Genomic DNA, 25,844 nt, shown 5'->3' with positions numbered 1-25,844 from the left:
CGGGGAGGGGGCAGGGCGCGGCGCGGGGGCGGGCTGGCGGGCGGTGCTGCGGGGGCCCCGGCGGTCGCGGGCTCCAATGGCGAGGCCGGCGCGGCCCCCGCTAATTACATAAGCGGGACGTCAATAATTCGCGGGAAAACGCGAAAAAGATGGCGCCCCGCGCCCGGGGGGCCCCTTCCTGAGCGCCCCGGCCCCTCCCTCCGCCGCCTCCCCCTCCTCCCCGCGGCGCCCCCGCCCCGCCCCGCCCCCGCCGAGACCCCGACCCCGGCCCCGCCGGCGGACACTCGCCGGGCAGCCGCGGGCCGGGCACAGCCACCTCCGCCGCCCATGCGCCGGGCGGACAGACTCCAAGTGGGACCGGCGGACACGCGGACTCGCGGTGAGTTCAGCGCCGCGGGCGGCCGGCCCGGCCCGAAGGCTCCGCTCCACACACTCCTCACCCTGCGCATCTCTTTCCCTTTCCAGAGTCTCCCCAAACTTTGGCGGGTCGGTCGTCTCCGTGGGGGAGGGGGCTGGAGTCCTGGGGATGGAGTGGGGTGCATGGTGTCCGCGGGGTGGCGGGAGCCCCGGCCGGGTCCCCGAGTCATTTGGGACATGTAAGTGACAGGTCGCTATTCCCTTTGCTCCAGATCTTTACTTTTCGTATTCGGGGGAGCAGAAGGCGGGTGTGGAGATGGACGGGGCGTTTGGGATTTTGCCCACATCAAAGTCAGGCTACGGCAGGATGGGGATGGGGGAGGCTTGACATAGGAGCTGGGGAGAGGAGCGCTGGGTCCCCTAGGGGGTGCTTCTGCAAGGTCCCTCCACTCCTACACCCTTTTTAAAAAGCCAACGGCCGCCCTGGGAAAGGCCCCAGCGCATGAATCATCCTCGCTTCCTGCCCCCGTCTGGCCCCGCGCTCGGGGCGCCGCGGATTTGAACTGGACGCCGACGGGAACCCGCAAACAGGCATTTCTTTGCAGATGGGTTTGAATCAGCCAATCACCGTCCGCGGGGGCCCGCTCCGGGAGGATGGAGACGCGGGTGTGTGTATGTGGTGGTGGTGGGGTGGAGATCGCCGCCGGGGGGGGGGGGGGGGGCAGCAGACCTGGGGGGTGCTGTGATCCGGCCGGCTCCCAGCAGCAGTGCAAGGGAGGAAGTGTCAGTTTGTGAACCTGCCGCGGCCCCGCGCTCCAGGCCTGGCGGGGCGGGGACTCAGCAATGCCCCGAAAACCAGGTGGCCCAGAGAAGGTAGGGAGGGATTGGGACTGCACACCCTGCCCTGGGCGCTCAGCCCTCTAAAAAGAGCCGCTAAGGCTAGGAAAGGAGGGGAATGGCCTCACCAGGACCCCTTGTCCTAGGGCCCCTGACATGCACCTACATGTATTTGCTTTCACTTGCTTGCTGGCAAAAGTAAGATACCAGACGCAGTCACAGGGACACACATGCAATTCATGGAAAAATACAGGACATTCAGCTCATCCCTGGCTGTACATACTCATAACACCAGATGCCCACCGCCAAGGTAGAGAGAAAAGGGGACTAGGGAGTGCGGGAGAACAGAGCTAGTGGAGTATGTGGATGGGCTTGGAGCCAGGTGAGCCCAGAGAGGGGAGGAGAGTTTAAAATATCTGGACAGCCATGCTGGAGCCACCGAAGCTTTCAGGGATGGGACATTCGGGAAATGGGGAGTGGTGGTCCTGTAGAAGAGCATGTTGGGGAAAAGCAAGGAGGAAGTAACCCGTTTAGCACCAGGCATTGGTGGTACCATCCTGCCTGGCATAGAAGAGCACACAGTTCAGGAAACAATAGGGGGCCAGGTGGTGGTGCACCTGGTTAAGTGCACACATTACAGTGTGCAAGGACCCTGGTTCAAGCCCCTGGTCCCCACCTGCAGGGGGAAAGCTGCAGGAGTGATGAAACAGAACTGCAGGTATTTCTCTGTCTCTTCCCTTTCTGTCTCCCCCTTCTCAATTTCTATCTGTCTCTCTTTAATAAATGATTAAAAAATTTTTAATGAAACAGTTAATAAACATGAATGGCTCAGGCAAAAGAAAAGGCCAAGACTAGGATTTGAAGGTGGGAAGGGGGACTGGAAGCCAGAAGTCTCATCGATTGAAGTTGGCCAGTCCATGCTCCACTGACTGGAGAAGTGTAAGCTGCTTAGGGGGTTCTGAGCACCATTGTCACATATAGTCAACAGGAAGAGAGAAAGCAGTGAGCAAACAGCACATTTTACAGGACAAGGAGAGACTGGAGTGGAGAAGATGGCATAGGATGACTTAAATGGAGCAGACTTGCATCTGAGTAAAAAGCATACATGAGTGTAATGTCCCAGAATCACTTTCCATGAAATCACCCCCTAATTGAGAACAGATAAAAGGACTGCAGAAGACAGAAGGCCAAGCCTATACCAGTTCACAGGTCACCCATTAGTTCACCTTCCTAGGTGAGTTTTCTCTGGACAGATTGCAGAGTTGGGTAGAATATATGCAGCATCTTCCTAGCTGCTCCCATGGAGAGAGCCCACCACTCAGAGAACATATTGGCCTAAAGCATAGAGCCCCAGACTTCTAAATCAGAGAATGTGGTTCAGTCCCCCTGGGCAAGGAGGTGTCCTGCTTGGCTAAGAAATCAGTTCTCTGTAGAAAGCTGAATGGAGGGGCCAGGTGGTGGCGCAACTGAGTTACCATGCCCAGGGATGCACAAGTTCCCAGTCCCCACCTGCAGAAGGGAAGCTTCGTAAGTAGTGAAGCAGGGGCTGCAGGTGTCTCTCTTTCCCCTTCTTTATCTCCCATCCCCCTCTCAATTTCTCTCCTATCAAAATAAATTCATTAAAAATAAGTAAATCTCAGGAAAGGAGAGAGAAAGAGAGCGAGCGCACATGTGCACACACTCAGGCTCCACTGATTACAAGTCTTCCACCTCTGACCTACTCGCTACTTCCTTTTGACAAGCCTCATCTGTGCTACTGCACTAATGATGTCTCCCTCACAGGATTTAGTGAGTTAATAAATCCTCATGAGGATTTAGTGAGTTAATAAAAGTTAATAAAAGTGTCTGACACATAGCACAGGTTACACAAATGGTAACCTCCTTCCTTCTTTGAATGGCCTTCCGGAGTAGGGAAACTGGGAGTAAAACCCTGTTCTCTTTCTCTTCCAGTGTCAGCAGAAGCTGATGGAGAATCAAACTCTGGACCCAGAGACTAGGGATTCCTATGGTACCTCAGGCCACCTCCCCAACAAGGGGTCTTTGACAAAAACCAAGAACAACTTCAAAGACCTGATGTCCAAGCTGACAGAGGGCCAGTATGTGCTGTGCCGGTGGACAGATGGGCTGTATTACCTTGGGAAGATCAAGAGGGTAAACTTTTCCTCCCTTATTTCCAGGCTCAACTGCTTGCTGTTCTTCCTCTGGCAAGTGATGGAAGGATGGGGATGGGAGTAGGGGGTGGCGATGAGGGAGGCAACATTGCTTTCTTGTTTCCCATGCTCAAAACTGAAAGTGAAAGGAACCAGAGCCTGCCTTTGCAGGTGCCATCCTAGGGCTAGTGTCATCCAAACATTTTATTTTAGTTTTTGAATTCAAAGGTTTTATTAATGGGCTTTCTCTTAGGTAGGAAATCAAAGATCTGGTAACTGTGTACTAGGATCTCTACATTTATCTTATAGTCATGACCACGGATGAGGAATAAGGTGCTACAGCAAATAGTGGGTCAGTCTCTCTGTAAAGGAATCAGTGAGTGTGCATATGAGAGCTACCATAAAATCAAATTTCCCCTACTTCATAGTCCAGGAAAATGCCAATGATCTCTTTCATTGTGTCTGAGTTGAAGTGAGTCCCAATGAGCTGTTGGATTTTCCAGCAGCCATTGCTTGAGGCTTATAGCCAGCACCTGTCTGGGGAAAGACTTTTTGCAGACAGGTCAGGAGCACACACACCTGTGCCTCTGATTTCTACCATCTCAAAATGCCTGCCAGCTTCAAGCCCCTCAGAACTCAGGACAGCTGTGTGAGAGCTAAATGCTTTGGGGCTGGGAGCAGTGTTGGAGACTGCCAATACAAGTCGAACAGAGCCGCCTTCCTATCTTCACGGATGATGAGGATGCCCTGAGCAGTCTCAGGATCTAGTGTCAAATCCACCTGAAACTTGTCCATATTGTGGAGACCAAGATAATGTGAGGGGAGACTGGGGCTTTCCTCCTGGAATGTAAACACTTATTTTAAAAAGAGCTTTTCCAGTTTATAAATCAGAACAAATTTAAGTTGGAGAGGTTCACACATAGACATCTGTCTGGTTCTGTCCTCAGTATTCCTACCAAGTTGTCCCCATGGGCAATGACAGATTGTACAGCTCTAGTATCTGGAAGCCCACCATCTCCAGAAGCTGCCCTGCTTCCCCGTCTAGCCTCACCTGTTTTCTGGAGCATCAGGAATACATGCAATCTGTCTGCCCATTAGGGAAAAAATATGGGAGAAGAAATCATCACCCAGGAGCTTTCCCCAGTCCCTTTCTTAGCTTGTTCCTCCTCCTCCACACCCCAGGTCAGCATTTCTAAGCAGAGCTGCCTTGTGACTTTTGAAGATAATTCCAAATACTGGGTCCTGTGGAAGGACATACAGCATGGTGAGTATTCCCAGGATTTCAGGTCCCCCTGGCCTCCCCACACCCTTCCCCATCCACTCTCTCCACCTCTGCTCTTTCTTTTCTTCAACTGTCTCTTATTCCTGGCACCATGTATGGACCTCCTCTCCAAGTCCACCTGAGACCATGAGATTACCAATTGTGCTATTTAATTAGAGGAAGGCCGTTTCTGCAGACTTTGTTACGGTAAGAGATGATTTCAAGGAACCAGCTACATAGAGGCCACAGAGTATAGCCACTTAGTGGAGCTTCCAGATTGCCCTTTTCTCTATTGTTATTAATCGTTTTATTTGGCTTTGTTATTAGAACTTTGGTTTCCAACACACATAAATTTAGCAGGGTCACACCTCATCAGATGGATGTCCAGCATCAAAATACCAATATCCCTCCACCACAGTCCACCAGTGGAGACTTACACCCTGTTATTTCAAACCACCCACCCCACCCCACCCCCCACTTTGGTGACCTCAGTTCTGTGGTTAAAATCTAAGGGCTTGTTTGCTTTGGTTTTATATGGTCCTTTACTTTGTGAAATCATCCACTGTTTATTTGTCTTTCTTCTTCTGACCTGTTTTGCTTAACAGAATCCCCTCTGCTTCCACCCATATTGTTGTCAATGGCAAGATTTCCTCTTTTCCTGCAGCTGATGAGTCAAAATGTTGTGGCTAACACAGGGTGATTCTTCTATCTATCACTCTCAGCCTGGGTTTCTTAGAGATCCAAGGCAATGAGGATCACCTCTTGAGTGCACCCCCCTTTTTAAAATATCTTATTCATTTATTTATTTTGAACAAAGATAAATTGAGAGGGGAAGGAGAGATAAAAAGAGACACCTGCTTCACCACTGATGAATCTTCCCCCTTATGGGACCAGAGGCTTGAGCCAGAGAGAGTCCTTGTGCATGGTAACATATGCACTCTACCAGGAGCACTATCGCCCAGCTCCTGGGCTGCCCTCTTATTTAAAGCACAAAGAGCCAGGTGGTGGATGAGAACAGTTCACCTTTGCAGATCTTGAGTAGGTAGCTCACTGTATGCCGTGCATCATGGAATCCCTGCTGCATTCACCTGGAATACAGCTAGACTATGCTCCTCATGGGCAGGACTGACAGTGGTCCCTCTGGTGTCTCCCAAGGTGACAGCATAAGACTTAAGTACACAATGGCCACTAGTCCTTCACTTCATGAAGCCAGTGAGGACTTACTGAGACTCACTGTGGGCACCAGCTTCCTGGGGGCACTTTAGGAATTCAAAGCAAGGGACTTAATAAGCATGTTTTTTTAAAAAATGATTATTTATTCCCTTTTATTGTCCTTGTTTTATTGTTGTAGTTATTATTGTTATTGATGTCATCATTTTTGGATAGGACAGAGAGAAATGGAGAGAGGAGGGGAAGACAGAGAGGGGGAGAGAAAGATAGACACCTGTAGACCTGCTTCACCACTTGTGAAGCGACTCCCCTGATGGTGGGGAGCTGGGGGCTCAAACTGGGATCTTTAAGCCGGGCCCTTGCACTTTGCACCATGTGTGCTTAACCCACTGCGCTACCACCTGACACCCCCCCTTTTTTTTTAAACCAGAGCACTGCTCAACTTATGGTAGTGCATGGGGATTGAACCTAGGACTTTGGAGCCTCAGGTATAAAAGTCTCTTTGTATAACCATTATGCTATCTACCCCACTTTTAATAAGCATGTCTTAAACACGTAAGTATCATATACTATATGCAGTTCTAAGGATACATGTGCAGACAGATACTACTTCTGCCTTTGCTGAACTTTCAGTCTTCCAGGGGCAGTAGGACAGAAACACCTCTCACAGTATACTTTATTTATACAAACCTTTCCCACACCAGTAAACATCTACCCTGCAGAAGAAAGTGTAACAAGATAAAGTGAGCCTATAGATTAAAAGCAATTAAGGTAAATTGTTAGGACATTTTATTTGAGACCATTGGAAATGTGGACATCAACTGAATTTTTTGTGTGTGTGTGTGTGGTGTTTTTTCTTTTTTTTCCTTTACTCTTTCTCTTTGTTCAAACTGGGGCCAAATTTCACTGCTCTAGGTCAGCTTTTTCATATATAGAGATAGACACACAGACACTATGGCATTGAAGCTCCCCAGCCCCTAGTCCTGTTTTACTTGCATGTGCCATAGGGGCTTAGACCTGGTCTGAGTGCATAGTAAGGCAGGCATGCTACCAGGTGAGCTGTTTTTGACAGCACCTGGATATCTTTTCTTTTTTTTTCTTTCTTTTCTCTAAAATGTATTTATTTATTGAGAAAAAGACCATAGCACCTGCTCTAGCAGCACTGGAGATCAGACTCGGGACCTCAGACATTCAAGTCCTGAGCTCTAGACTCTGAGTCACCACCCTAGCTACCTGACTTTCTTAATGTTAAAAAGATCATCTAGGGAACCGGTGATGGCACACCTGGTTGAGTGCATATATTACAGTGCTCAAGGACCCAGGTTCAAGCCCCCAGTCCCCACCTGCAGAGGGAAAGCTTTGCAAGTGGTAAAGCAGTACTGCAGTCATCTCTCTCTCTTCCTCTCTATCTCCCCTACCGTTTCCATTTCTGGTTGTGTCTATCCAATAAATAAAGAAAATTAAAAAATCTTTTAAAAAATCTTTAAAAAAAAAGATCATCTAAAAAATTTAAATACACTAAAGGCACAATAGATATTTAAAAGAAAGAGGGACCCTTAATCTTGTAAATATTTGTGAAAATGATTGGAAATCTGGAGCTTGATTCTGATAAAGTCAGGCAAGTACCAGGAAATAACTCAGAGTACACACTTCACTGTGCGCAGGGACCCAGGTTTTAGCCCCTAGCCACTAGATGAGAGCACCTGTGTGAGGGAAGCATTATGAAAGGTGGAGCAGTGATATGGTATCTCTCTCCTCCTCCTGTCTCTCTTGCCATCTCTGTCTCTCACCCTCTTTCTAAAAATTTATAGAAGCCTGCCAAGAATCGTGGAATTCAGGCAAGCATGAACACTCAGTAGAAATCCTTTGTAGCAACAACAACAAAATAAGTAACTCAGGAGAGGGAGGGGAAGAAGTGATTGGGGAATATAGTCTACACAAGATTGCCCATGAATTCATGATTACTTATGTACATGGAATTTCATTATAGTATTCTGCTTTTATTCCCTAATAGAAATGTTTTAAAATTACTTAATATAATGCTGTTTAACAAATCAGGTTAAATTAGGCAGGAGAAAGGGCACACTATAGTCAAAAGAAAAAAGGGCTTGATGTAAAGCCTATGTCTCCTCCTTCTTCCTAGCTGAGCAAGGGATATACACTCTATGAGCCTCAGTCTTCCCACTTTCAGTTATATTTTATTTTATTTTTATTTATTTATTTATTTATTGCTTCCAGGGTTATTGCTGGGACTCAGTGCCTGCACTATGAATCCACTGCTTCTGGAGGCTATTTTTTCCCCTTTTGTTGCCCTTGTTGTCTATCGTTGTTGTTATTGCTGTCATTTGTTGTTGGATAGGACAGAGAGAAATCAAGAGAGGAGGGGAAGTCAGAGAGAGTGAGAGAAAGATAGACACCTGCAGACCTGCTTCACCACCTGTCAAGCGACCCCCCTGCAGGTGGGGAGCCGGGGGCTCTAACTGGGATTCTTATGTTGGTCCATACACTTCATGCCATGTGATCTTAACCCACTGTGCCACCACCCAGCCCCCCCATTTTAAAAATTTTGTTTTGTTTTAATTTTTGCCTCCAGGATTATTGCCAGACATTGTTGCTGATACTATGAATCCACTGCTCCTGGCAGCCATTCACCCCCCCCCCATTTTATTCTATAGGACAGAGAGAAATTGAGAGGCGAGGAGGAGATAGAGATAGAGAGAGAGAGAGAGACCTGGATACAGGCTTTACCACTTGTGTCCCCCTGCAGTAGGGAACGGGGGCTGGAGCCTCCGTCCTTTCACAGATCCTTGTGCTTAGTACTGTGTGCACTTCGCCTGGGGCACCACCACCCAGCCCCCTCATTTATTATTTTCTTATTACTAATTTAATAGTAGTTTACAGGAATGTAAGATCATACCAATTTTTAGATGGGATAATGATACTAGACACCTCCATGTGGTTGATTTGGGATGTGTGGGGCCCAGTGCCAAGATAGCCATGCAGAGGCTGGGCACCTGGAGTATGTCTTTAAAACTCCTCATTCCTGCCGGCCAGACCTGACCATGGAGGCCCTCTCTCTTTCAGCCGGTGTTCCAGGGGAGGAGCCTAAGTGCAACATCTGTCTGGGGAAGACCTCCGGGCCCTTGAATGAGATTCTCATCTGTGGGAAGTGTGGTCTGGGTGAGCATGATGACTAGTGTGGTGAGAAGCTTACCCCCATATCCCCATTGTCCCTGTTTGCTCCATGGGCCCCTGCTGGACCTTGACTAGCTTCCTGTCTCTCTCAGAGAATGAGAGTGACAGGGAGCCAGTCACTAAGAATGAGGCCCCAAGGAGGGGACCCTTGGGCCGGGAGTGGGGAAGTGGTGGGTGGAGGTGGACACTTGGAAGCCCATTGGGTAGAGAGGAGAGATGGGACAGAGAGGCTGAAGCCAGACTTCGTGCCTCCCCAACTGGGGCCACTGCTTCTGGTTCTCTGAAGTTGAACAACTCCTTAGCCAATGAGCATACTCACTATAGCCCTTCCCATCCCTACCACCTGTGCACTAAGTGGCCTTGCGTGCTGCTTCCTGGTGGGCACTCAGCACCACTCCTCTGCCACAGGTTACCACCAGCAGTGCCACATCCCCATAGCCGGCAGTGCTGACAGGCCCCTGCTCACACCTTGGTTCTGCCGACGCTGCATCTTCGCGCTGGCTGTGCGGGTGAGCCATCCATCCTCCCAGTCCCTGCCTTGGATCTGACTCTGCATCACTGAGCCTGAGCTTTGAAGGCAGACAGAGCCAGGACTTTTACCCACTATGTTTAAGCCAGGTTCTGTAGACCCCCTGAGCCTGTCTCCTCAACTATAAAATGGATGGGGATTTGGTGTCAGGAATAGAAGACCCTCTCCTAACCCTTTTTCCAAATAATGGTGCCTTACTATTGAAAGTCTATTAAAGTGCCCACCTTCATGGGCTATTATTATTTTGTGCCTATTCCTGTTGAGACTTACGAACAGATTCTTCTGGGAAAGAAGCAAAGTGTGTTGTTAACGTTTCGGGGGCTCCAGCTGGCCAGGCTAGCGTTGCGGCGGTAGAGAGACTCGGGGATACACAGCTGGGCTGAGAAGCTGCAGTTTAATCTTTATTCACGAACGGGCAAATCACCACACCATGTGCTTCCCCCATCATTCTCCCTCTGCCGCTGCTGCTGGGACTCTGGACGTCCTTAGCATACAGGGTGGGGAGAAAGAGGGACTCAAAACCAGCAAGGACCAAACCATTTCTCTCAGAGGTAGGGGGAAGGGGGCCAAACCAACACGAAGAATACCAACAAAAGTGGACCTAGGGTTGATGAGAAAAAGCTCCCTGTGTTTCTGACCACACTGGAATATCTTCAAGCCCCTGATTGGCCTGGTCTTGCCTTAGATAGCTGGGAACTGATGCTTGTGTCTCAGCTCGGAATCCTGCAGGTAATTGGCCCTCATCTCCCTGCAGAAAGGAGGCGCTCTGAAGAAGGGTGCCATCGCCAGGACACTGCAGGCTGTGAAGATGGTGCTGTCCTATCAACCTGAGGAGCTCGAGTGGGATTCACCCCACCGCACCAACCAGCAGCAATGCTACTGCTACTGTGGAGGGCCCGGAGAGTAAGACTATGGGGCGGGGTAGCCAGGAGGTAGCACCTGAGAGAGGGCAGCAGGCAGCAGGTGGTGGAGAAGCCTGGAGATTCAGACCCTAACTGGTTAAGTTAGACCATTAAGGGAAGCCCCCCCCCCAAAATACCAAGATCATGACCATGGGGGCATGCTGGAAATGGTGAGGCTAGATTATTCCAGCCAGCTGTGGGATATTGAGAATGAAGAAGTTTTCTTTCTTTTTTTTTTTTTTTTTTTTTTTTTTTTTGCGCTTCCAGGGTTATCGCTGGGGCTCAGTACCTGCTCTATGAATCCGCTGCTCCTGGAGTTAATTTTTCCCATTTTGTTGCCCTTGTTGTTGTGTTTTTGTTGTAGTTGTTATTGTTGTCATAGCTATTGTTATTGTTATTGTTGGATAGGACAGAGAGGAATCGAGAGAGGAGGGGAAGACGGGGAGAGAACGATAGACACCTGTAGACCTGTTATTGTTGTCGTTGTTGGATAGGGCAGAGAGAAATGGAGAGGGGAGGGGAAGATAGAGGGGGGGAAAGAAAGATAGACACCTGCAGACCTGCTTCACCACTTATGAAGCGACCCCCTACAGGTGGGGAGCTGGGGGCTCAATCTGGGATCCTAAGCCGGCCCTTGCACTTTGCGCCATATGTGCTTAACCTGCTGCACTACCGCCCGGCCCCCTGAAGAGATTTTCTTAAGATACCATGAGGAAAGTGGAAGAAGGTGCCGGGCAGTAGCACATCCAGTTGACTGCACATTTTACCATGTGCAAGGATCTGGGTACAAGGCCCTGGTTCCTACCTGCAGAGGGGAATTTTCACAGGTAGTGAAGCAGGACTGCAGGCATCTTTCTCCCAGTCTCCTACCCCCCTTGTCAATGTCTCTCCTACCAAATAAAAAGGAGGAGAGGGAGGGAAATGAACTGGCCACCAGGAGCATTGAGGCATTGAGTGTCTTATGTAGGCATCAGGCCCCAGTGATAGCCCTGCTGGCAATACAAATGAAAAAAGGAAAGAGAAGAGAAGGGAAAGAAGGGGGAGGAAGGATTCAAGAGTGGTTAGGAGCCAAGGCTCAAATGTCCCATCCTCCTGTCCCTTTATGTACAGCCCTGAACGCAGATATAATTTTCCCTTTAATAGCAGTTGTGAGCATAGCTTGAATCAGGTAACTCGCCTGAAGACTCAAGTAGTGCCTGGCCACTTCGATCACTTACTCAGTGTGATCTGTGACTGGGGAGGTACTCATGCCCGGGAGCTCAGAGAGTGAAGCTGGTTGCTGGTGAGATAAAATCCATTTCCCTGGGGGTCGGGTGGTAGCGCAGCAGGTTAAGTGCAGGTGGCACAAAGCACAGGGAGTGGCATAAAGATCCCGGTTCGAACCCTTGGCTCCCCACCTGCAGGGGAGTCACTTCACATGTGGTGAAGCAGGTCTGCAGGTGTGTCTGTCTTTCTCTCCCCTCTCTGTCTTCCCCTCCTCTTTCCATTTCTCTCTGTCCTATCTAACAACGACGACATCGACAACAACAATAACTATGACAGTAAAAAAACAAGGGCAACAAAAGGGAAAATAATTAATAATTAATTAATTTAAAAAATTATTTTAAAAAATCCATTTCCCTGGGGTGTGCCAGCAGGAGCTGAGCGTCATACTCTGAGGATGCTGTGATGGAAACTCTTGCCCTGCCTGTAGGATGAGAGTTTTTGTTTCTTCTTGCCAGCGTAGCCTCCATGTAACCATGGATGATGGTGGAGCCTACTTCTTTGGGCTAACCATACCAGTCAGAATGAGAGAAACCATAGGTGTCCAGAGGAAACTCCACCTGCAAGATAATGCCCTGAATTTAGAACCAGGGGGCTGGAGGCTGTGCTTTCAGCTAAGCTGAGAAATTTGAACTATCTCATCTCAAGTGGGACTAGTACCCTCAGCTCTATCCACTTCCCTTGAGAGCCCTGTGGCATAACAGATGCAGAAATCTTTTCAGAGACCTTACAGCATTAAGGCCAAGATTCTTAATGCTTTACTGGACAGACTTGTCCAGGACAGTTGTTAAAAATGTATCACCCTGGGAGTCGGGCAATAGCACAACAGGTTAAGCGCATATGGCGCAAAGCTCAAGGACTGGCGTAAGGATCCCGGTTCGAGCCCCCTGCTCCCCACCTGCAGGGGAGTTGCTTCACAGGTGGTGAAGCAGGTCTGCAGGTGTCTGTCTTTCTCTCCCCTTCTCTGTCTTTCCCTCCTCTCTCCATTTCTCTCTGTCCTATCCAACAACGACAACATCAGTAACTACAACAAAAAGGAAATAAATACTTTTAAAAATGTATCACCCAGGAACTCCTCCAAAGATTAAGCCTGGAGCAGGCAAGGAGTCTACATTCTAGCCTTATCTTTATTAGACCCAGATTACTCCTGATGCAGGTGGTCCATGAACCAACCTGACCAGATGAGAATAAAACACCCACCATTTACGAAATACCTTGTTTCACTCCATTCATCTTCAGTGAATAGTTGTTAAAAGGCCCAGATAGGGTAGATGCAGTAACAGATGAGATAAACCAGATCTAGGTTATAGGAACCATTACTCTTTCACACAGTCTCCCAGGTAAACCTTTCCCATCAGTGTTTAGAAGCAGTGTGTGGGGCCCAGTCCACAGACTGGGAGAGGGCAGGCTCCAGTGCGGTATAACAGAAAAGCTTGAGCTTTGAACTTAGGCCAGAATTTGACTCACTGCCCACTACTGCTTCCTGAGTGATCTTAAGTAAACTATTTGGTCTCTGGCACATCTCTAAAAGGAGGCAGGTGGTAAGATCAAAAGCAGTAGTAGCCTGTGCCTTGCTTCCAAAACCTCTCTTGGCATAGCCTGGGCACTCTGAAACTGTGAGTTCTCTTCCCTCTCTCCCAGTGGAGAGCAAGTTTGTGCAGGGAAAGTTTACTGAGTCCAATGCTTGGTTGCCAAGTGTGGATCTGGCTGATCTGACTCCTCTGGCCCTCCAGGTGGTACCTGCGGATGCTGCAGTGTTACCGGTGCAGGCAGTGGTTCCACGAGGCCTGCACTCAGTGCCTTAACGAACCCATGATGTTTGGAGATCGGTAGGTGCTCATCTGCTCTGGCTCAGCCTTGGGAATGGGACAGCAACAGCTGTTGAAGACAGCTGTTGGGTTGAAGATATATGGGGTGTATAGCAGTGTGCACTGTCTACCGGAATGGCTTGGGGGGGAAAGGCCTTCTCAGTTGAGGAACATGATGCTGGGCCATATTCCCTGTTCCCGCTGACTTAGGATCGACCTTAGACAAAGCCCCATCCCTTCAATTGTTTGAAAAGGAGTGATACACAGACTTGTTCAGGCTGCTGTAAGGAGCCCGTGGGGAAATGGATGGCTTGATCCATCTCCTGGGGTTCAGCTGAGGGGAGGTTTCTGTGAGGGTGGTCACTGCAGCCCCACACAGCTCTATCTGAATTTAGCCACACTCCAGAACAATTGGAGTGGGTATGGATTAGAAGGGGAAGAGGAAAATAATGCCTTGGTTTCTGTCCTGCCTGTCCTTACCCCTCCAGTTCCATACCATCAGGCCTAAGAGAGCAGTGCTGACTATGGGAAGGCAGATGGAGAGGGAGGGGCTGCACAAGACAGGGTGTCAAAGACCCTCCCACCACAGGCCCTCTCTCCACCCACCTGTAGGTTCTACCTGTTCTTCTGTTCCGTATGTAACCAGGGCCCAGAGTACATCGAGAGGCTGCCCCTGCGATGGTGAGATGGTGGGACTCGCCTCCTCCAGCTACCCTCCCCCATCTGGAAGCAGTTCTGTTCCCAGCCACCAGGTCCCAATTTGGTGCCACCCCTCAGCTCAACCCATCTGTGGGTAGGCAGGTTGCCACCTCACCCCCACCCCCATGTCCCCTTTGCCCAGGGTTGATGTGGTTCACCTGGCCCTCTACAACCTGGGGGTGCAGAGCAAGAAGAAGTACTTTGACTTTGAGGAGATTCTGGCTTTTGTCAACCACCACTGGGAGCTCCTGCAGCTTGGCAAGGTATGTGCTAGAAGGGGATGGGGTGGAGTACTGAGCTCCAGAGAGGTTTGTGTGACCTGGGGATCCTGAGACTCTGGTAACCCTGCCTGGCAGTGAGGGCTGCTAGCTGTGCTGTTCCGTCTGTGTCTAGGCTTCTGAGCCTGTGTTCAGCAAAGGACTTCCTCACCCAGGTTTTGTCAGTGAAGGAATTTAAGGTCACACTGTCTCAGTTGCAGAGAGTTAGGGATGGAGTCTTAATGGAGCAGAGCCAGAGATGTTTGACCCACTCCAGGTGACTTGATAGTGATTAGGATAGAAAATGATGTGGGCTCGCCCCCTGCTGGTCCTGCTTTGAAAAGCAGAAGTGGGCCTTCTGAACCCCATCTATGGTGAGGCTGTTGCCTCTTTCCCTAATGATGGATGCAGGAGGCATCTTCTCCACTGGCTGCCCCAAACCCTTCTATGATGAACAGGGGTGTGCATGTCTATATTTTTGTTCATTTGCTCATTTTGTTTTGTTTTTAAGAAAAAGTAGCCATTAGATTTTGCAAAAGTTTTCCATAAAATAATGTCATCAGTTACAATACCTGGCAGTTTATAAAAGGCATACATATTACAAACCCTAATGAGCAGATAATTTTAAGTGACTTTTTTTTTTTTTTTTTTTTTTTACTTACAAGAGAACAAGGGTTCCTAGGGGGTTGAATTGTTATCTGGAAAATTGGGAATGTTATGCATATACAAGCTTGTATTTTACTGTCAACTATAAACCATTAATCCCCCAATAAGGAACTTTTAAAAATACTGTTGGCAATAAAGATGATGAATTTTTTGGACAGTAAAAAAAAAAAAAGAACAAAGGTTCCTGATAGAAAAAAGATTTAACTACCAAAAAGTATAAAGACAGATACTTAAAAAAAAAAAAAAGCCCTATTCCAGCATCGTACCTCCCAGAAACTGAAGGGGGGGGGGAGGTGGGGAGACAGTGGGGGAGAGAGAGAGAGAAAGAAAGAAAGAGGGGGAGAGAAAGAGAGAGAGAGGAGAAAGAGAGAGAGACATCTGCAGGCTTTCACCACTTGGGAAGCTTCCCCTTGCAAATACAGACTGAGGGACTTGAACTTGGGTCTTTGCATTCGTAATATGTGTTCAACTGGATAGGCCACCACCAGCCCCTTTATTGTAAATACTTTATAATAGCATTAAAAACTTTTATACTGGGAGTCGGGCAGTAGCACAGTGGGTTAAGTGCACGTGGCACAAAGCGCAAGGACCAGCATAAGGATCCCGGTTTGAGCCGCCGGCTCCCCACCTTCAGGGGAGTCGCTTCACAGGCAGTGAAGCAGGTCTGCAGGTGTCTATATTTCTCTCCCCCTCTGTCTTCCCCTCCTCTCTCCATTTCTCTCTGTCCTATCTAACAATGATGACATCAATAACAACAACAATAATAACTACAACAAAACAACAAGGGCAACAAAAGGGAATAAATATTTTTTAAAAAATTGTATACTTAAAATATATATATATACATGAGAGAGGGTTAGAAAGGGCAGAGCACTGTTATGAACACAGTACCAGGGATCCAGTCTGAGTCTCAGGTTTACAAAACACACAACCTAAATGCTGACCAGCTCACCAGCTGCCGCAACACTTTCAATGGCTGCTTTGATTCTCACAGTTTACTTTATGCTTCCTTTCTGTTGGGCACAGAATTTCTCTCCAGTTCCCCGGTCATTAGGGAACAATGCTACAGCAAACATTCTTTACATATAGGGATGTATTTATGTTTCACATTTGGTCTGTATGAAAGAGTCAAGGGCATAGATACTCTTAAAGCTCTTGGTACTGTGAGGGCAGGAGTTGTTTAGAGATGGGGAAATGAGCTTAGAGAGGTGAAAAGACTGAGATCACAGAGTAAGTCACCTGGAGGACTCGGAAGCATTGGGAGGGGAAGGGACTGAAGTCTCTTCAGAGGCCCTTTGCCCAGGTCTGACTGTCCTACTGGCCTGCTCCTCTTAGCTCACCAGCACCCCCGTGACCGATCGAGGACCACATCTCCTCAATGCTCTGAACAGCTACAAAAGCCGGTACGTACAGGGAGGGAAAGTAAGCCCTGGGCACTCCCACACACATACCTCCCCGCCACTGGGACTTAAGTCTAAGGGATCTTCTCTGCTCACAGCCTTGACTAAGTCATGTCCCTGCCTGGGTCCCGTTCCCCATGTCTTTGATGATATAAATTCTGTTCATCTCTCAAGATCAGAGAAACAGCTCACCTCTGTGGTGACCCTCCTGACCACTTCAGCTGCCACACATTTTAGTATTGGGATCAGTTCCATAGGGGCCTGGACACCGCCCCCACCCAGTCTCTGAAGGTCTGTTTCTGTTCTATATTTATGACTCTGGGTCAGGTACTGACCTGACCAGCTAAGAGGTCCATAGCTCATTTCTTCACAACCAGACTTCTGAGTTCCTTCACAGCAACAACATGGTCCTCAGAGGACGCCCAGGTCCAGCCCCAGTCCATAGCTTCTGTCACAGCTCCTGTGCTGATGTGTTCTAGATCTCAGCCACACTGACCCCTTTGCTTTCCCACTCAGTGCTTTCTCTCAAGCTCTTCCCTTTGCTGGGGATGCTACTCAGCCCTGTCATTCAGTCTTGTATCAGCAAACTTACTGAGTTGGTGGCAGTCTGTGTCAGTCCTGTGCTGGGGACATAGAGAGGAACAAGACACTTAAGGTCTTTATGCCACCTCTCTATACATCTCTAGGGAGACCGAGCCACACCTTCTCCCACCATCTCATAATTTGGAGTCCAGATACAACCCTGCCGTAGAGTATATGACGCGTACCATCACCTGCAAGAAAGGGCTGTGTCGATCACTTTTGCAGTTCATAATGGCTCAGCCACTGTTGGAAGCACCTAAAGGTGCTTCCGGTCTCTGGGGAGAGCAGAGAGCAGAATGGTCTGGAATTCAGTGTCTTGATCACAGCAGTCCCACTGGGAGCTGGGAGGTCTTCCTCCATGAGGAGGCTTTGACTGAAGCAGAAAAGAAAGGGGAAGGAGCAGCAAGAATCCTCCACTGCAAGGGAAAGAAGAGATCACCAGCAGTCCCATTTTCAGCAATGCCCTGACTCCAGATCCTATAGACTTGGAGGCATCAGTGTCACCACCACAGGCCACTCTAGGCTGTAGCTCTGGGTCCAGGGGAGCAGAGTAGTGAGTTTTAACACTTGACTCTTCTGGGAGGATGGAAGGAAAGACTCCAGAGCTTTCTCCTCCCCTGCCTAACCCCCAGGTTCCTCTGTGGCAAAGAGATCAAGAAGAAAAAGTGCATCTTTCGCCTGCGTATCCGTGTCCCACCCAACCCACCAGGGAAGCTGCTGCCTGACAAGGGCCTGGTCCCCACTGAGAATGGTGCCGCCTCTGAGCTGCTGCGTAAGAGAGGAAAGAACAAGCCTGGGTCAGTGCCTGGGGACCCAGGGCCCACGGCTGCAGTCCAGTTTGGGTTCTCTGCTTCCAGAAACCAGTCTTTCAGCCTGTGCTGGGATGGATCGGGGAGCCTGATAGTATCCACATGAACGAGGAGCCCCACAGCTAGTCACAGCTGGGGTCTCCTAGAGGCCAGCTGTGGCTGAGTGGGGACTTGAACCCACATATGAGCTACTTCCACCACAGCTCCTTGTTGTCCTGCATGGAGGGAGAAAGCCACAGTAAGGGTGCCCGGGTCTTGCTGGATTAGGGCCTAGGCAAGGAGGTAAAGGGGAAGGCATTGTGGAAGGGGTCCCTCACACTCTTGGCTGAGCTGAGCCCCCTCATCCCGGGCCTTGGGGAGCAGGACACCTGGATGCCTGTTCCTAGAGAGGCACCTTCTCTCTTTCTACCCACCATGCCCCCCTCCACACCCTCCCATACCTACCTACTCCCCAGAGTGTGCCTCCCCCAGGTCTCCTGAAGAGCCTGTCCTTCCATTCCCGCATTGTGACCCCAGCCCCTCCTTGTCACTCCTCCCTCTGGACCACCCCCTGGGCCACACCTTGGGCCTTCAGGCTCTGACTGGGCCACCCTCTCCCCTTTTCTGTCTCCACAGTTTGTTGCCTCACGAATTCCAGCAGCAGAAAAGGCGGGTTTATAGAAGAAAAAGATCAAAGTTTTTGCTGGAAGATGCTATTCCCAGTGTTAGTTCCTTGTCTTCTTACTCTCCAGTTTCACATGCAGGGTCAGCACACATTAGGGAGTCCTGTGCCCAGGCCCAGGGGACTGCCCCATTTCCTGAAAGATGTCAGTTCTTAATACCAAGGAACAAAGCCAGGCCAGGCACAGACCTTGCCTTTATTTCCCCAAGTTCTCCTAAGAACCCAGACTGGGGTGGGGTACAGGGTCATGGAATGTCAGGTAGTGTCTTTGTCCACACTGGCCAGGTGGGGAAACAGGGTCACAGCTGAGGCAGGGGCAGCAGCATCCCAAGAGGAGGGATTGTTCACTCCATTGTTCACTCTCCCTCAAGCCCTCCCCATGAGTAATAATGTTAACAGTGCCTCACATCTCCCAGCACTTAAGGTTCCAAGGCACTTTTATTTTTTAATATAGCTTCTGGTTTTTTAGTTTGATGAGCCAGAGAGATAGAGAGACAGAGAGACACCTGCAACACTGCTTCACTGCTCATGAACCTTCCCCCCTGCAGTGGGAACAGGGGTTTGAACCCAGGTCCTTGCACGTGTGCACTCAACTGAATACACCACCACCAGCCCCTTATTTATTTATTTAGATTTTTTTTTCCTGGTAATTGCTGCTAGGGTTATTGCCGGGGCTCGGTGCTTGCACTATGAGTTCCCCACTCCCAGTGGCTTCCTCCCCTTTTTTACTTGATAGAACAGAGAAAGTTAAAGAGGGAAAGAAAGAGAGATAAACAGCAGCCCTGCTTTACCACTCATGAAGGTTCCTCCTTTGCAGTTGAAGACTGGGGGCTTGAACCTAGATCCTAGCACATGGTAACCTGTACACTCTACTAATTGCACCACCATCTGGTCTCTGTTATTTCTTCAGTGAGAGAAATCTAGAGGGAGAGAAAGAGACCAGAGCATTGATCAGCTCTGACTTTTGGTGATGCTGGGGATTGAACCTGGGACCTCAGAGCATCAGACATGAAAGACTTGCATAACCATTATGCTTCCCTGCTCCCAAGGCACTCTTATAACTACCATTTTACAACTGTGCTTTCTAGCTCCTCTGAAAGTGAAGTGTGGCAGGGGTCTGTCTTCATTTTGCTATGGCAATAACTGAGGACAGAGGTAGGTAGATCATATAGTTGACGAGAGATGAAGCCAGGATGGAGCCAGTGTGACTTGGCTCCCAGGGCCAGGAAAGAGAAAGTGACAAGCCTCACTCAGCCTGGGAAGAGTGCAACCCTCAGAAGCTCCAGCTGGACCAGCAAGGCAGCCCATGCGGCTCTGAGCTGGGAGATAGGGTGCTTGTGGGAGGTGGACTGGCTACTCACTGATTGAACCCCTCTTCTTCCTGTGTCCACAGAGTGACTTTACCTCGGCCTGGAGCACCAACCATCACCTGGCCAGCATATTTGACTTCTCGCTGGATGAAATTCAGAGTTTAAAAAGGTAACAGGGGAGCCCAGTAGAGTGTGCATGTTACAGTGTGCAAGGACCTAGATTCAAATCCCCAGGTCTCACCTGCAGGATGGGGTAACATAGAACTATAGATCTCTCTCTCTCTCTCTCCTCTCTCTCTCTCTCCATCTCTATTTCCCCTTTCCTTCTCAATTGCACTCTGTCTTAGCAATTGAAATAAAGAAACATTAAGAAGAAAGAAAGTGACAGAGGGAGGGAGGTAGAGAGGAAGGAAGGAAGGAAGGAAAGAATTAAGTAACAGGCAACAGGCAAGAGGTCTCCTCTAGAGACTGGGCTGAAACTCAGCAAGAAGGCCTCCTCCACTGAAGGTTCTGGAAGGAGTTCTGCACACTTGCTCAGAATTATTCCAGTTCAAAGGGTCCACGTTGCACAGGGATGCAACATGGGGTTCTTTCTAGATCCAAGCTTTTAGCATATCACCGCCCTGCTTCAAACCCCAGGGCTCCCATGAACAATGCCCCAGGGCAGCGTTCAAAGCTTGCCCTCCAGGCCTCCCCTCCTTCTCCAGCCTGCTTTCCTGCTTCATCCTGCCTCCTGCCTTATTTTACAATTGTTACACTCACCCCACACATTCCTCCAGGAGCCTTGGCTGTCACTAGACACATTTCTGTGTGTTCCTCTCCCAGCATCTTGAGATACCCTTGGGAAGTGACTCTATCCATAGTCTATTGTTTTTTTCTCTGAAATGATAAAAAAAAAACAGTGTTTTTCTGGGGGCATGGAGGAAGAAGCAAGGGTATGGAGTAGACAGGTCTGGGCCCCCAGCCCTATTTGCCAGCTGTGTTGCTGTAGGAAGAATTTCAGCCTCTCTGGACTGCCTCATCTGTTTTTATATATTTATGAGCTTCAGGCAAGAGACAGTAAAGCCCCGTGGGCCTACAAAGAGCTGCACAGTTGTCGGAGACCATGCTCATTATCTATCACTGTTGTCACCAGTGCTTCTGTCACCAATACGGGAGGGTGATCAGGAAACGTTTTTGACTTCTTAGACTGAATGGGTAGAAAATGGACAGAGTGGAGGCAGCAGGTATGGTGATAAAAGAAACTCACGATGGAATGAATTATGAGCTAGAGGGGCTGAGAGATGTTTGGAGAGGTTCTCAAGGGTTCTGAGGACCACCCTTTCCTCCCTCTCAGTGCCAGCTCAGGCCAGACCTTCTTCTCAGATGTAGACTCTACTGATGCAGCCAGCACCTCTGGTTCTGCCTCCACCAGCCTCTCCTATGACTCCAGGTAAGTTTCCTGGCATGATGAACTCAAGTTCCATCCTCCCACCAGCTCCCCCCAACCCCCAACTCCTACTTCTGTGACTTGTGGCTCATTCTGTGGAACTGAGGCTTGGACTCAGGGACCTGACCAACAATTGTGAATCCAGTTTGGAACCTTTCTGTTCTGAGTCATTTAAAGGTTCAGTCAGAGGCTGACCATGGACATGCTAGTCTCTTTTTTTTCCATCTGGTATAGGTTCTGTGGCACTCTTCACTGGGCAACTTTTGAGCTGGGCTCATTTCATGCTGGGGCTCTTGGCCTGTGCATACCATGGTTTTGTATGACTGTGCCTCTCAAAACTACAACCTCCTTGAAACCTGGATCTTACCTGTCTCAACCTGTTAGCTGTTTTCCTGGCCTCTAACAAAGTTTTTTTTTTTTTTTTTTTTTTTTGCCTCCAAGGTTATTGCTGGGACGCAGTGCCTGCACTATGAACCCACTGCTCCTGAGGCTACTTTTTCAATTTTTTTTTTTTTGTTCATTGATATGACAGAAAGAAATTGAGAGGGAAGGGGATGATAGAGAGAGAGAGAGCTAAAGATAGGTACCTGCAGACCTGCTTCATCGCTTGTGAAGTGACCCCCCTGCAGGCAGGGAGCTGAGGGCTTAAACCAGGACCCTTGTGTGGGTCCTCATGCTGCATACTGTGTGCGCTTAACCTGGTGCACCACTGTCTGGCCCCAAGAAAAGATTTGGAAACTTGACAGGGAGGGGAAAAATGACATCATGCAACAGGGAAGAGTCTGAGAGAAGGAACTGCAATCCTTGGGGATCTGCCTATGGGGTGAGTGGGGAGCCTCTTTGGCAATAGCTGAGTAGCTGGTCTTTAGCCCCATAGGGAAGATGGTGCTGGCTAGCACATGAAAGAACTCTGAAGTGTTATCTGCATATCAGGATACTTGAAGCCCTTGAAAAAGTTGAGGGCCGGGGAGTCGGGCTGTAGCGCAGCAGGTTAAGCGCAGGTGGCGCAAAGCACAAGGACCGGCATAAGGATCCCGGTTCGAACCCCGGCTCCCCACCTGCAGGGGAGTCGCTTCACAGGCGGTGAAGCAGGTCTGCAGGTGTCTATCTTTCTCTCCTCCTCTCTGTCTTCCCCTCCTCTCTCCATTTCTCTCTGTCCTATCCAACAACGACAACAACAATAATAACTAAAACAATAAAACAACAAGGGCAACAAAAGGGAATAAATAAGTAAAATAAAAAAAGAAAAAGAAAAAAAAGAAAAAGTTGAGGGTAGAATCCTGACAGAAATGTGTATTTAATTAGAGTCTTATCTCCAAATACTTGCCTTTCTCTGCTTTTGTCCTTTGTTGTTGCTGCTGTTGTCCTTGTTTGTTTGTTTGTTTGTTTGTCTTGGTTTTTTTTTGCCTCCAGGGTTATTGTTGGGGTTCAGTGCCTGCACTATGAATCCATTGTTCCTGGAGGCTATTTTTTTCCCTTTTCATTGCCCTTATTGTTATTGTTTCTGTCTTCATTGTTGGACAGGACAGAGAGGAATCAAGAAAGGAGGGGTAGACGGGGAGAGACAGACATCTGCAGACCTGCTTCACCACTTGTGAAGCGACCCCCCTGTAGGTGGGGGTCCAGGGGCTCCAACCGATGCACTTAACCTGGTGTGCTACCACCTGGCCCCTTGTGTTTTTTTTTTTAATATTATCTTTATTTTATAGAGATAGTCAGAAATTGAAATGAAGAGGAATATAGAAAGGAAGAGCTTCACAAGTGGTTAAAGCAGTACTGCAGGTGTCTCTCTGTCCCTCTCTATTCCCCTTCCCTCTCAATTTCTCTGTCCTATCAAATTAAAAAAATAAATGCATAATAAAAATACATATTGTTTTAAAAAGTAAATGAATAACATAGACTTCCCACTGGGTGGCTTAAACTCTGCAGTTTTGGGGGGGCTGGTTGGTAATGAGGATCCAGTAAAATGACCCATGCCAAGAGCCTGATGCCTGATGGCCTAGGAGTGTGCTTAGGGAAAGAGACTTCTTAACAGGTCTATTCTACCTCACTCAAATCATCTTTCTCTTCCCTTCCTGATACAGACGGACAGTGGGCAGCCGGAAGAGGAAACTGGCAGCCAAAGCATATATGCCACTGCGGGTGAAACGGCGGGTGACCGAGCTGGGAGGACGCTGTCCCTCAGACAGCAGTGCAGAGGGGGTTTTGGGCCCTGAGCGGCCAGATGAAGGCATCGACAGCCACACTTTTGAGAGCATCAGTGAAGATGACTCATCCTTGTCTCACCTCAAGTCATCCATCACCAGCTATTTTGGTGCAGCTGGGCGGTTAGCCTGTGGGGAGAAGTACCAGGTGTTGGCTCGGAGAGTCACACCAGAGGGCAAGGTTCAGTACCTGGTGGAGTGGGAAGGGACCACCCCTTACTGACTAGCCCCCAGGGGATGCCAGGAGCCCTGGAAACCAAAGGAGAGACAGTTCAAGTGATGGCTCCCCAGTTCTCTCCAGGCAGGAATAGGGGAGGGACTCAAGACAGAATTTCAAAAGGCCCTGCCCACCCACCTACTAGGCCAAGGTTTAAGCCTCTCTGCTGTTCCCATCCTGTCACAGGCCTCCACTGACTCCCCATACTTTGTCTCACCATCCCACAAACTACTACTCTGTCTCCACACATTCCATGCTCCCACAAAACTTGATTCCTCTGAATTTGTTCCCTTCGACTCTATGACCCTTTTTCCTGAGGCCTGATCTTTGTTTATGCCCCCAGTTCTGTGTCCATTGAGCTCTTTTGGGGTGAATATTCATATATCCTTTATGCATGTAGCTGTCTCTCCACTGGATGCCCTTCACATCTGCCCAAGTGACAGCCAGAGACCCTGGGATCATCAGGACCTAAGGAATGAAGGGGCTCAGATGGCACCAGCAGCAAAGGCCAAATAAGACTGAGAGTAAAGGCTCTGGGTGTCAACTTGTGAGACCCCAGTGTCTGTCCTTTCTGTCTCTGGGTACACCCCGTTAGTTGCCATGAAATAGGGCCTGGCCTTGCTGGAGTGGAGGTAGCCTTGCAAACCTGAAGGGGAGGGAGAGAAAGTGAGAAAAAAAAAAGAGGCTATGTCATGCTCAATCTCAAGCTGTTCCCTGTGCTACCCACCCCTGGCCAGACACACTGCACACCTAGCTAAACAATATATACTCACATATAAACCTCTATCCATGTGTACTCTCACCTTCAAGTACACACACACACACACACACACACACACACACACGCACACACTCACTCTCTCACTCACTCAATTTCTACATTCTCTCCTGAGTCCTGCTTTTCCTTGGCCCTCTTCCAGAGGCCATGTGCTCCAGTGAAATGTGAAAGTCCTACTCCCACCACCTTCTTTTAGCCCACAAACTTGCTTTGATCTCATAGAGAAGCACTCAAACCATCTTCCTTATCCTCTGACTCACCCTGAAAATGACAGTTGCTTTTTTGGGGAAATCTTGGAATTTTTCAAGTGTCTGTCATTCAGTCCCCTCAAAGGGGATCCTTTTCACAGTGGGAGTATAAAGAGGGTTCTTAGAACTGACACGCAAACTTCGTCCCATCTGAATGGAAACCAAAAAAAGAAGGGAGGGGGCCAGATCCCTCAGCTTTGCTGCTTCCAGAGATATTAGAAACTGACTCACTTGATTGGCAAATGGAAAGAAGTGCCTTGATGGTAGGGGACATGGACCTAAACCAGATGGGAACCAGCTTTGCCAACTGCTGCAAGATTTGGCTGGGATTTTGCAGGTTGCCAGCTACAAGGCGAGCGGATGGACAGCGAGGAAGTGGCAGCAGGCTGGAAGAGCTGGTTTTTCCGTGACTAGATTGATCCCACCTATGAGCTCTTAGGGGCTACCTGATCGCTGAGATGCCTCTTCCCTCAAACCTCAGCTCCGACAGTGCCTTTCAAATGGGGCCTCACCTCCTATGCACAGCCCATCCAGTTCCTTCTGCTACCCTGGCACGGCCCAGCCAGAGACAAATGGGGGTTGACCCCACTCCTCCCTCTTAGCCCCTCAGCTGTTGCCACTGGAATCCCCAAATGGGACCAGGAGGAAGGGAAGCTGAGAAGCCAGCTCCCAAGCCCAGTGGTGGTGTGGGACTTGGGATATCTGACTTTCTGCCTACCTTCAGAAAAAAGTGACTGCCCCCCACCCCCACCCCAACACAAACACACACTCATGTACACACACACACATCCGCATACACCTCCAGCCTGCTTTCAAGGCTTCCAAGAAAGTATAGGATGTGTAGGGCCTGTCAAAGAGAATATTCACCTCTGCTTGGGCTCCAGAGGGGCTCTGAGCTTAAAGTGGGGGAACTAGGGGTGTCTTCCCTACTTAGAAAATCAGCATAAGAAAGGCCTAGCAAGATTTACACCCCAGCATTTCACTCATACCAGATAATAGCTGTATTACTTCCGACTGATCTTATAATAACCCTGTGCACCTTCAAAAAAGATTTATGGTTTGGAATTGCTGCTTTTAATAACATTTGTTATATTAAAGTTATAATTAATGTG

The 25,844-nt window shown here is 49.0% G+C and overlaps 1 protein-coding gene across 3 annotated transcripts; it reads left to right on the top strand.

Moving 5' to 3' along the window:
- Positions 1-246: 246 nt before the first annotated feature.
- PHF19 (PHD finger protein 19) lies at positions 247-25,844 on the top strand. Of its 3 annotated transcripts, none has more exons than XM_007539917.3 (15): positions 247-379; positions 3,145-3,345; positions 4,527-4,608; positions 8,860-8,955; positions 9,379-9,479; positions 10,254-10,402; positions 13,398-13,493; positions 14,085-14,153; positions 14,314-14,434; positions 16,430-16,497; positions 17,709-17,873; positions 18,501-18,588; positions 19,940-20,025; positions 21,193-21,288; positions 23,370-25,844. In XM_007539917.3, the coding sequence occupies exons 2-15, from the start codon at positions 3,160-3,162 to the stop codon at positions 23,710-23,712; spliced, it is 1,746 nt and encodes a 581-aa protein (XP_007539979.1). In that variant the 5' UTR covers positions 247-379; positions 3,145-3,159; the 3' UTR covers positions 23,713-25,844. The 3 variants fall into 3 exon arrangements, 2 of the variants coding, with proteins under 2 accessions (XP_007539979.1, XP_060056036.1); XM_060200053.1 differs by lacking the exon at positions 247-379 and adding an exon at positions 1,124-1,230; XR_009552084.1 differs by lacking the exons at positions 247-379; positions 18,501-18,588 and adding an exon at positions 1,123-1,230 and having other exon boundaries at positions 23,370-23,411.

The sequence above is a fragment of the Erinaceus europaeus genome, chromosome 10, assembly GCF_950295315.1.
Source record: "Erinaceus europaeus chromosome 10, mEriEur2.1, whole genome shotgun sequence".
Taxonomy (NCBI): domain Eukaryota; kingdom Metazoa; phylum Chordata; class Mammalia; order Eulipotyphla; family Erinaceidae; genus Erinaceus; species Erinaceus europaeus.
This window is presented reverse-complemented; position numbering and strand designations above follow the sequence as displayed.